Below are 12,458 nucleotides of genomic sequence, written 5' to 3'. Positions count from 1 at the left end.
GTCGGTACTTCTGCAGCGATGTAGGATGATTTTGAAATGTTTTTTAAAGTTGAGGGAGAAAATACGAAGACCCTTCTTCCTCGGCTGGGATTCTTTACAACCGCATTTGGGATCGTTTGAAGCCGCATTTGAACTGCATTTTAGAAGTTCAAAATCGGGGCACCATAGCAGTCCATTATATGGAGAAAAATCCTGAAATGTTTTCCTCAAAAAACAATTTCTTTACGACTAAAGAAAGACGTGAATATCTTGGATGACAAGGGGGTGAGTGCATACTTTTAATGTGGATCTTTGTTTTGGAAGTGGACTTTTCCTTTAATCAGGCGTTTAATGAGGTAGACACCCAAAATGGTTATGGCAAATGTGGAAATATCTGTAAAAAAAACAATTTGTTGAGTCAACTTAAAATAATTTGTAACCCGGCTGCCTTAAAATTTTAAGTTCAGTCAACTCAAAAAAAAGTTTATTCAACTTGAAATGATAAATTATAGTAAGTGACAACTTAGATATTTGAGTTGAATCAACTTCAACTTTACTTACCCATCTGTTAAGTTAAGCAAACACAAATATCTTAATTGTTACTTAGTACAACTTAATATTTAAAGTTGAATAAACTTCTTTTAGTTGACTGAACTTAATTTTAAGGCCAGGTTACAAATTATTTTAAGTTGACTCAACAAATTGTGTTTTTTATTTTTTACAGTGTAGGAGGAATATATAGACACAGAGCTGTTTTTTGTAATATCTTTTAGTGATTTCATTTTTGTCTTCTCTCTTTAGTTTCCATCAGGATGGCAAAGAGTTTGCGCAGCAAGAGGAGGAGAAAGATGAGGGCGGAGAAAAGAAAGAAAAATGCACCCAAAGAACTGGCCCGGCTCAAAGCAGTGCTGGGTCAGGGAGAGAAAGGCGAGATCAGTATGAAAGATGTCGCTGAGGTCGCCACCGTGGTGCCTCCTGAGAAAGTGAAGGAGAAGCCAGAAGATGTTGAGATGCAAGAAGAAGGTGAGCTTTTGTAGAAACTATAGCAATTTGGGTTATATATATTGTGTGTTTTACCATATTAAATGCCGGTCTGTTGTTGCTTTGCAGCTGATGGTGGAAAGATGGACTTAGACACTAAACGCAATAAAAAGACAATGTTGGATGATCAAGGACGGTATCCGGTCTGGATGAACCAAAGGCAAATGAAGAAACTGAAAGCCAAACGTGTGGCTAAAAAAGGAAAACCTAAGCTAAAGAAGGGGCTCGCCTGGTAGATGAACTGATCTGCTTGTGCACGGACATTATTCCTGTCACAGCTGTACTGGAGCCTTGCTGTGCATCTTTTTCATGTACAGTTCGTACATGGACTGTTTATGCAACCTTGTGCAGAAAAATACTTGTAATGACGAACTATTAATGAGAGACATGTAGCTTCTCGTTGAGAATGTGATGTAATGGGATTCAACATTGTGATCGAGGTTTTTCACTAGCTAATATACATTTTTTTCCTCTCCACTTCAGCCTCTCAATCTGTGGGTCTGCGTTACTTTGATGTTAAGTATTAGGTATTTTTTTGCTGGCAGAATAATTATGGATGAGCTTTTTTTTCTTAATAAATCAAATATACCTTTCTGTGGGATTTAGTTTTATTTTGTGGTCAACAAAATGCACAACATCGAGTCAATAGAAACAAGCATAAGCCAGTGGCAGCATGGTGTACTTTTGCATAAAATCTCTCTCCGCAACAACCCAAAATCTTTATAATTGCAATTTTAAACACAGCAAACAACTTCAAATATTAGAACATTTGTAAATCTTTATATTCCATGCATAATGTTGATGTAGAGCAACATGATAAAAATGAAGAAAAATGATAATTGATGTATAATTTCTCATTTAAAACTATTAACAGCATTTCATAATTACTTTGTAATGATTCTCCATGTAATACTGACATCCCATTATTAGAGATTACATGGAATATTTGCACTTTTAAAAATCCATTTTCAATATTGTAGGACTGGAAATTAACTAAAGTAACTGAAATTTGTGACCCAGGACCACAAAACCAATCATAAAAGTCATTTTTCATCATCTGAAAGCTGAATAAATAAACTTTCCACTGATGTATGGTTTGTTTAGGATAGGACAATATTTATCAGAGATACAACTATTTGAAAATGTGCAAAGGTGCAAAAAAATCTAAATATTGAGAAAACCTTTAAAGCTTTAAACTTGTCCAAGTTCTTAAGCAAGGCATATTACTAATTAAAAATTTAGTTTTTATATATTTACGGTAGGAAATTTACAAAATATCTTCATTAAACATGATCTTTACTTAATATTCTAATGATTTTTGCCATAAAAATCGACAATTTTGACCCATTCAATGTATTGTTAGCTATTGCTACAAATATACTTGTGCGACTTATGACTAGTTTTGTGGTCCAGGGTCACATTTGTGACTAGTTAAACATTTATTTAATGTTTTGTTATACACATTCTAACGTTCAAAAGTCTGGGGCCAGTAATTTTTAAAAAACATAAATACTGTAATTCAGAAAGGATGCATTAAATTGATCAGAAAAACATAAATGTCACAAGGTTTCTAATAAATGCTGTTCTTATGAACTTACTATTTATCAAAGAATCCTGAAAAAAAGAATATCACCACTGTTTTTGTTGTTTTGAACACTGATAATATAAAATGCTTTTCAAGCACCAAATCAGCATATTAGAATGATTTCTAAAGGACCATGTGACACTTGAGTAATGACTGTTAAAAAATCATTTTTAAATGTATTCAAGTACAAAACAAAGTGTAATAATATTTCACAATATTACTGTATATTTGATCAAATAAATGCAGCTTTGGTGTGCAAAAGAGACTTTCAAAACATTATAAAATCTTACAGACCCCAAACATTTGAACGGTAGCGTATATAATCATATTTTTTAAACTAATATGTTAATAGAAAAAAAATATTAATGTCAATGTTATTTGGATACTAACTATGTGTACTGAATGTTTTTTTTTCAGCTAATAGATCAGGCTCATTAAAACAATCAAAAAGAACTAATTTTCTAGCCTAATTTAAATTTTCATTCTGTACATGTTAGTATATTGCACTTGTATGTCATAAAAAAATGCAATAGGTTCTGCAATTGGCTAATAAACATAAATTTGATCACTGATTATTAGCAACTAATTAAGCTCCACAAAAGTGGCAGGAAACAGGCCTGTGCGACCATGACACGTTCCTTTCCACCAACCCTCATCCACCATCTCAATGTTAGCGATGATGTCCCCTGGCATGAAGGAGATCTCATCACTGGCCTCTGCAAAAGTACGATCAATATTCATGATACACAACAGATTGAATTAAAAACTCAACTCAGTTTAATAAAATACAATATCAATGAGGTATCTATAAGTTGCTGTGGGCTGTAATGGTTGTACGTACCTCCTTGGTAGTCATAAAGGGCTGTGGCTGTTTGTCCTGCCCCACTCAGATCTTCATAATCATTATCAACAGCTGCTGCAGAAGCCATAAAAAAATGAGGAATTACAGCTGTCAGCAATCACAAATATTTATAGCTGTTATAATTAAACCCATCTACTTTTTCATAATGTGGCTTTGGCTTTGATTTCCACAGTGAACACATGTGAACCTAGACCACAAAACCATTCATAAGGGTCAATTTTTCGAAAGTGAGACCTAAAAGCTGAATAAATAAGCTTTCCGTTGACACATGGTTTATTAGGATAGGACAATATTTGGAGACAACTATTTGAAAATCTGGAATCTGAGGGTGCAAAAAAATTAAAATACTGACAAAATCGCTTTGTTGTCCAAATGAAGTTCTTAGCAATGCATATTACTAATCAAAACTTAACTTTTGATATATTTACGGTAGGAAATTTACTAAATATCTTTAAGGAATATGATCTTTACTTTAATATCCTAATAATGTTTGGCAGAAAAAGAAAAATCGATAATGTTGACCCATACAATGTATTGTTGGCTATTGCTACAAATATACCCGTGCTACTTAAGACTGGTTTTGTGGTCCAGGGTCACAACTGTCTATGTGTTTGTATCAAACCTCCAGTAGCATATGAGCCAATATCCTCATAATCTTCTTCCTGAGGTATGGGGGGAGGTTCACATTCAGCATAAGTTTGGTCCTCCTCTTCCATCAAGTCATCTGAGCGGGGTGGCAGTAATGGCGGCTCCTCGTATTCAGGCTGATCCTCTACCTAAAACACACACCAAGCAGCTGATGATCAATTCACTTAGTATATGTGCTTAAAATGACTGAAAGCTCATTACTTGTCCTTAAACAAAAGGGTACAGAAGAATCAACAACTAATCTACATTTGAAAAGACAATCTGAAGCACTGCTATGTGGTTCTAAGTAGCAATATTTCTGATTTCAAGGGCGTTTTGGGTTGTTGCTCACTGATTCAAGTCAAATTTTTATCATTTTACTTCTTAGATATGACTCAAGTCTCTTCCTCAGTGCAAATCAAGTCACATTATTTGAGCTTATCATTCATGTCAGCAGGACAATACAGTTATAAGCAAAAATAATAGTGATAGTTCTAATAACACTTGAGTTAACGTGGTAATATTCTGCATTTGTGTAACTTAAAGGAGAAGTTCACTTCCTGATAATTTACTCGCTCCAAGTCATCCAAGACGTTCATGTCTTTTTGTCTTCAGTCACAAAGAAATTAAGACTTCGGAGGAAACCATCAGGATTTTTCTCCATATAGTGGACTTCAATGGTGGCCAACAGGTTGAAGGTCCAAATTGCATTTCCAATTCAGCTTTAAAGGGCTCCGCATGATCCCAGATGAAGAATAAGGGTCTTATCTAGTGAAACGATTGGTCATTTTTTAACTGCAAACTGCAATTTGGACCTTCAACCCACTGGCTCCCATTGAGGTCCACTATATAGAGAAAAATCCTGGAATGTTTTCCTCAAAAACCTTCATTTCTGTGCAACCGAAGACAAAAGACATGAACATATTGGATGACATGAGGGTGAGTAAATTATCAGGAGATTTTTATTCTGGACGTGAAATTCTCCCTTAAAAAAATGCATCAAATTCTTTTCTTTAAATGAGCGGTGAAGATACAACACAAATGTTCTTGCCTGAGCTTCTTCCTCTGAATCATCTCTGGGAATTTCAGGCAGTTTTCTGAATGTCTCTTGGGGTTTTGGGGATTCTGGCACAGGTGGGGGTTTTTGGGATTCTGGCACAGGTGGGGGTTTTTGGGATGCTGGCACAGGTGGGGGTTTTTGGGATGCTGGCACAGGTGGCGGTCTTTGATCCTCTTCCTCCTCTTCATGCCTGCTTCGCTCCTTTAGAAAGAAGATGGCCAGCATTACAAAGTGCTTATTAGTGTATACAAAAAAAAAAGCGTGTGTGGGTGGGTGGGTTATCTACTGTTGTTATGCATTTCTATTAAAAGTGCAGCGAGCATATCTATATATATATATGTGTGTGTGTATGTGTGTGTGGTTATAAACACAAGTATGAACCTCCTGTTTGCGTTGTGCCTCTTCCTTTTCTCTCTTCTCTCGAGCGAGTCTTCTAGCTTTCTCCTCCTCTGCTCTCTTTCTGTTCTCCTCATCTGAGGCCTTCGCCATGTTCTCAAATCGAGCCTTAAGGTTTCCAGCTCCTGCACTTGCTATAAACACCAAGAAGACACAAGTAAGTAAGTGCCTAAAAAGTATATGGACTCTCAACCAATCAAATGTATGAATGCCATTGCAATAGTATTCACAAAGCAATCAATTCAAATGTAACATTTCCATAGACTTGTACAGCAAACACTCACAGGCCTCGAAAGCCTGAGGCTTTTCATAAGATGATGATGGTGACTCCATATCACTGAATGAAGCTGCACTCTATGAGAAAAAAAAAAAAAAAAAAGCATATTCACTGGGAAACTATCAAATATTTGCTGCAAACCAAATGAATAATGTATGGAATCTTGTTTCTGCCTCACAGTTCATTGCCTCACAAAAACAAACACAAAATATATGACAGTAATTTATAAAATTACCCCGTTCAAAAGTTTACATACACTTGATTCTTAATACTGTAGTTGTTCATGAGTCCCTTGTTTGTCCTGAACAGTTAAACTGGCCGCTCTTCGTCAGAAAATCTTTTGTTATTCAGCATTTTTGTGTACTGAACCCTTTCCAACAATGACCGTATGATTTTGAGATCCATCTTTTCACACTGAGGACAACTGAGGGACTCATATGCAACTATTGCAGAAGGTTCAAACGCTCACTGATGCTTCAGAAGGAAAAACAACGCATTAGGAGCCAGGGGGTGAAAACTTTTGGAATTTGAAGATCAGGGTAAATTTTACTTATTGTGTCTTCTGGTAAGCATGTAAGTATCTTCTGTAGCTTCTGAAGGGCAGTATTAAATAAAAAAAATATATGATATTTAGGCAAAATAAGAAAAATGTACACATCTTTATTCTGTTCAAAAGTTTACACCCCTGGCTCTTAATGCATAGTGTTTCCTTCTGGAGCATCAGTGAGCATTTGAACCTTCTGTAGTAGTTGCATAGTTGCGACTTTATTGTAAACATTATCTGACAATTAAACACAAACTTCAAAAACTTCCATAATAATGGCTATACAGTTCTGTGAAATGTACCTTATCCATGCGATCTGCTTCAACACCATATCGTCCTCCAAAACCCTTTGCATAATCTGAAATAAATTATAAGAATATTACAACCTAGCCACTAAGGCCATTGAAAAAATACAGTAAATGATCAATGGGTCGATAAGCTAATTTTTCTAGTCAACTAATATTAGAAAACGAAAGAAAACAAAACAGTTTCCTTATTTCTAAAGCCAAATCCTCAAATAAGGAAGTCAACAAGCCACTAAGTTCCCAAAGCCCTCAAAGGACACTGATTCAGGGGCAGATGCCAGGTTATGACACTAACGCAGCCTTACGCTACATAATCATTAAAAAAACACATCAGAATAAACATGAAGACGGGTTTTGAAAGTGTTCCTCATTAATCAAGTGATCTCAGGAAATATTCACGGTACCTTTTTGTGACTGATGCTTCTCAGTTTCTCCTTTGTAGTCGTAACCCAAAGCAGCCTTGTCAACCTTTTCTTTTTCGACTCCATATTTTCCCCCCGAAGCCTTTTGCATAGTCTGTGAGATGTTTATAAAACAGAATTATGCTTTTAAACTGTTATTCCACAAAAAAAGATGCAAATATCCACCTTTTGCTTCTTGCAATAGTGACCGCGGCCATATGTAAATTTTATGGGTGTGGCTTCAGGTCTCATTCGCGTCCAGCTATTTTTAGCTATACAACGCAGCTCGTTTTGCTGCTTGATATTGCAAATTGTTGTGTCTTGCCATATTATTTTAATGTATTATCTTAATTATGAGCACACTGGTTTGTAGTGCAAATAGTTTTATCGTTTACTGCACGTTGTTATTCTTCTCGATGTTTCCCTATAGCAGATAAGTCTCACCCATAGGCTTACTTCCGTGTTGAGGAAAAATATGGATAAGGATTGAGGACCAGGATGTTGGAGATTGAAATTACCTTTCTGTGACTGATGTTTCTCTGTTTCTCCTTTGTAGTCATAGCCCACTGCGGCTTTGTCAACCTTTTCTTTCTCCACACCATACTTCCCCCCAAAGCCTTTTGCGTAGTCTGTGAGATGTTTAGAAAACAGAATTATGCTTTAAAAACTATTCTTCTACCAAAACATGGATTAAGGACCAGGATGTAGGAGACTGAAATTACCTTTCTGTGACTGATGTTTCTCAGTCTCGCCTTTGTAGTCGTAACCCACTGCGGCCTTGTCAACCCTCTCTTTCTGCACACCGTACTTGCCACCAAAACCTTTAGCATAATCTTATGAACAAAGAAGTGATTATTACATAAAGCATGGAAAAATAGAGAAGATGCATAGAGGCTGAACTTCTGGATTTGAGATGTTTGAATGTGTAAGTACCTTTCTGAGATTCATGCTGCTGTACCTCACTCTTATAATCGTAGTTCATGGCAGACTGTAGTTAATCAATGATTGAAGGCAAAGAATACAAAACAAAAATCAATTTATTTATCATACAATCACATTTATTCAATTATTAATCAAGTGTAGGATAGTGAGGGAGTTTCTAACCTTGTCCACACGGTCCTTCTGCACACCGAATTTCCCCCCCGAAACCCTTTGCTGCATCTGTCTGGGATGAGTGCTTTTCTACGTCCGCCACATAGCTGTGTCCTAAAGCACCCTGGGAAAATTCAACACATCTTTTATTAAAATCATCAAACCAATAGCGTTTGGTGCCATTGTCATGTTTTTTTTTTTGTTTGTTTTTTTGACACAGCAAGTACTGAATATTCATATATGTGGAGTTTGCACTCTGTTTTTTTTTTAGATTTAAGAGGCAGAATATTTGGTAAAATTTAGTAAAAAAAAAAGTTTTTTTGTGGGTGAAGCCTAGCTGGTGGCAGAAAATAACAGCTTTAAACTAGCATTCTATGGAAAAAAAGGTACGTTTGAGGTTATATTTGAAAAACCTGTCTTTATTCTCACAATTCCGATAAGTAAAATCTGATAAGTAATTCTCTCCTTTCTTCTTGGCTCAGAATCATAAGTTTATATCCCGCACTTCTGGCTTTTTTCCTCAAAATTGACAAACTTGCTATTGTTGAGTCAAATCAAACTATGCAATCCAAACTAGGAGATATAAACTTGCATTTGTGAGGGAAAAAAAGAGATAAAAAAGGTCAATTTGAAGTAAAATGTTATAGTTTTAAATAGTATTTCATATGCAAATTTCAACTGGAGGGCTAATATGAACTGCATATGTGAATATTATATAGACCTATTGTTGAAATCAAATTTATGCTTTAAAAGTAGAGTAATCATAGCATGTTTCATCCATAGTCCGTTTAAATATCTGTGTTTAGCTTCAAATGGCATCTTTGATGATTAAGTTCTATAAAAATTATTAGCATTTAGATTCTGACATCCAAAGGCACAATACGTTTTTCTCTTATTCCATTGATTTTACCCCGTTCCCTCCACTTGTTACCAGTGTTTTTCTGCTATTACAATGCACGCTCAGCTGCATGTGACGTAACTGTGACGTCTACTCCAATTTGGTCTATTGAAATGACTTGATTTAGCCAGTCAAAACCTTTTTCACCTTATATTTTGCCCTGTTCTTTTGATTCTAACCTTGTCCATTCTGTCTTTCTCAACTCCGAATTTCCCTCCATAGCCGTAAGAAGCTTTCGGGCCCTGGTCCAGTTCTTTCTTCTTAACCACCTCATGTTCCCGGGACACATTCTGCCTGAGGTCTGCAATGCTATACACAAACACAGGCACATGCATGTTACTACATGTTGCATATTACCATGGAATGTGGTACTTTTGTAATGCACTCAACTTTATGCATTTGTTATGTTGCCGCTATTTATGTGTCAGTGCAACATCTTATTCCGCTTATGACACAACGTAAGCTTGAACTTATCAGTCCATATTTGGAAATGCAACTCAAGTCGGCAGCATTTCTACTTCCTATTTCCTCTCCGCAAAGAGTGACGCTCTTCACAGTGCTTTCAGTTCAATGCAGCATGGTGGCATTAAACCAGTCTGATATATTATTGAAAATCTGTAGATCTTTTCAACTTTTCTATAACATGTAGCATCTGTATGTTTATTAACGGTTACCTGATGTGTTCTTTTCGGCCTGATCCTTCTATGGTTCTGGAACCCCATCTCTGCTCCTGCTCTGATACATCATTCTGATACACAGATATATTTTTATTTATAAAACAGTAATGATTAATGAACTAAAATTAATAAAACATGTTGTGTTTTAGGAACATTTAACTTTAAATGATTTGTTTAGAGTAGTTAATTTGCAGTTACTTGCAGGTCTGCTTACCTCAAAATTTGGATCTGTTTCCCAGTCGTCCCCCTCCGATTCAACCTTCACATTAACATCATGCCCCACCACAGATTTCCACATCTATAGCAAGAGAGAAACAGATTTCATGCCTCATTTTACAGTTCCTGATGTGCATACTATTGAGTTTTTAAATGCACTATGCTCTAAATGCATCAGTAAACAAATACAAATATTTACAGATATGATGTATGAATAGATGTATCACTAAATGACTAACTATAATGTAGTAAAACTGTCAAGCTGCCTATTCTACGACAGCCGTGAAGTTTTGTTAAAATTGTAAAAAATCAGGATCACAGCTTTATGCTGTTATTTCACACAATTTAGGTTTTATGGAAAACCAAAACTAACGTTACATTTTCGTTTACCTAAAATGTCTTCATAAAAAAAAAACAAGTGTTTGAAGTTTTACTGCATTTTGCAAGTTCCTCATTTTTCTAATCTAGAACATCAGATAGAAATGTTTACAAGTTCACGACTAAAAAAAAAAGCTTTTCACTGTAATTTCAACGATAATCAAGATCATAAACACTGTAATGCAAGTTCAGTAACGTTACAGATAATGTAAAGAAATATATCAATTTGACTTCCTGCAACGAAAAAAGTTTAAGCAACTCGCGATGCATCAACCACTTCCTGCTTAAAAGCAGTTGCGTTTTTCTATATGCATCAGTATTAACAATATGAGCAAGATTACAAGGGTTACTCACTTTATAATGCTTTTTTCTTCGGCTTTTTATCCGTTAAGTACTGTATAAGTATCAATGTCAGTGGGAGACAAACGGCAGACACCAGACCTGCGCTCGAATGCGCGCCGCCACTGCAGAAGAGGCGTCAAACGCGCGTTCACGCGCAGCCGAATCCCACCTGTGCATTTACACTTACAAACTAATCTTGATTTTTATATTTGATGCAAGGCCTCAAAATACTGATTAATTAATATGTAATATAAGTAGGATTACATTTTTTATGAGTCTTGCATGTATTTCTAAAACATATGTTGTTGTGGCTGCTGTGGAATTGCTTTGGTGGTTGCGTTTTGGGTCGTTCCTAGAAAGTTTTGGGGGAGTAACTAGTTACATGTAACGGAATTACGTAATTTAATTACAAAATAAACGTACCTGTAATTACTTTTGAAAATGTTAAGGGGGACACATCCACATTTTTTTTTTTACACACCTTGTCCATGTTTTATGGGGACATTCCATAGGTGTAATGGTTTTTGTACTGTACAAACCGTATATTCTATCGCCCTACACCTAAACCTAGCTCTCAAACAAGACTGTGCACAGTTTTACTTTCTGAAAAATACTCATTCTGCATGATTTATAAGCCTGTTTCCTCATGGGGACCTAATAAATGTCCCTACTGGTATTACTATCCTTGTGGGGACATTTGGTCCCCATAACGTGAAAAATACCAGATACACACACACACACGTTTGTTTTTTGTGAATTGTGGGGACTTTCCATAGACTTCTATAGTTTTTATACTGACCAAACAATATTGTCTATCCCCTAACCCAACCCTAACCCTAAACCTACCCCTTACAGAAAACATGTTTGCATTGTTACACTTTCAAATAAGCATAATTTACTATTTTTAATCTTTTTTTTTTTACATTGTGGGGACCGGCCATGTCAAAAATTTCAGATTTTACTATCCTTGTGGGGACATTTGGTCCCCACAATGTAGCAAGAACAAGTACACACACACACACACGCATGTTTGTTTTTGTGAATTGTGGGGACTTTCCATAGACTTCCATATATTTATACTGACCAAACAATATTGTTTATCCCCTAATCCAACCCTAACCCTAACCCTAGCCCTTCCAGAAAACATGTTTGCATCATTACATTTTCAAATAAACATAATTTACTGTTTTTAATCATTTTTTCTACATTGTGGGGACCGGCCATGTCAAAAATTTCAGGTTTTACTATCCTTGTGGGGACACTTGGTCCCCACAATGTAGCAAGAACAAGTACACACACACACACACACACACACAGATTTAATTGACTTCTTTTATAAATTGCATTGACTGCTTTAAAATGAGACACAGAGTTTAAGACAGAGAATAGGACACATTTATGCATATATTTACTTTTTAAGATTTTTCCAAGGCATTGTTAGATGCCAGTGTTTCATGTCATAACTAAGTGAACATTTGATTTCAAAACCAGTATCATAGCTATTAAACTACTTCTTGTTATGTTTGAAATCTGTATTTATCCTCAGAATGATCTGAAAGTAAATAAGAGGTTTTAAGTCTGAATTTGTGGTGGCTGTGCTTTAAATTAAATTATTACACGGCTGTGAAATGCTTGATTGTGATTGGTCAGTCATGACATTCCAAGGTATGTTATTCCCCGATAACAACTGGTAAAAACTAAAACACAGACTCATCCGGCCAACTTAAGTCGGCGCTATACGCTTGATAGTTTTGATTGGTGGAAGGTTTGCGTTTGGT

General features: G+C 35.8%; 2 protein-coding genes across 2 annotated transcripts in view; one reads left to right on the top strand and one right to left on the bottom strand.

The window, feature by feature from the left end:
• The window catches only part of llph (LLP homolog, long-term synaptic facilitation factor), a 2,452-nt gene extending 838 nt beyond the window's left edge, over nt 1–1,614 (top strand). The window contains exons 2-3 of the mRNA XM_051107606.1: nt 781–1,002; nt 1,090–1,614. Of these exons, the coding sequence (XP_050963563.1) occupies nt 792–1,002; nt 1,090–1,256 (378 nt within the window). The 5' untranslated portion in view covers nt 781–791 and the 3' untranslated portion in view covers nt 1,257–1,614. The remainder of the gene's footprint in view (nt 1–780; nt 1,003–1,089) is intronic.
• hcls1 (hematopoietic cell-specific Lyn substrate 1) lies at nt 1,611–10,841 on the bottom strand. Its single transcript, XM_051107602.1, is given in 18 exon segments — nt 1,611–3,321; nt 3,447–3,521; nt 4,090–4,243; nt 5,146–5,355; nt 5,536–5,684; nt 5,835–5,904; nt 6,674–6,729; nt 7,081–7,174; nt 7,176–7,192; nt 7,596–7,706; nt 7,800–7,910; nt 8,011–8,065; nt 8,182–8,220; nt 8,222–8,293; nt 9,247–9,376; nt 9,742–9,815; nt 9,959–10,042; nt 10,693–10,841. Coding segments are annotated over 17 exon segments (1,635 nt in total). The 5' UTR covers nt 10,693–10,841; the 3' UTR covers nt 1,611–3,187.
• Nucleotides 10,842–12,458: the final 1,617 nt, after the last annotated feature.

The sequence above is a fragment of the Labeo rohita genome, chromosome 4 (genome assembly GCF_022985175.1).
Source record: "Labeo rohita strain BAU-BD-2019 chromosome 4, IGBB_LRoh.1.0, whole genome shotgun sequence".
Lineage (NCBI taxonomy): Eukaryota > Metazoa > Chordata > Actinopteri > Cypriniformes > Cyprinidae > Labeo > Labeo rohita.
Note: the sequence above shows the minus strand (reverse complement) of the source record. Positions and strands in the feature narration are given on the sequence as shown.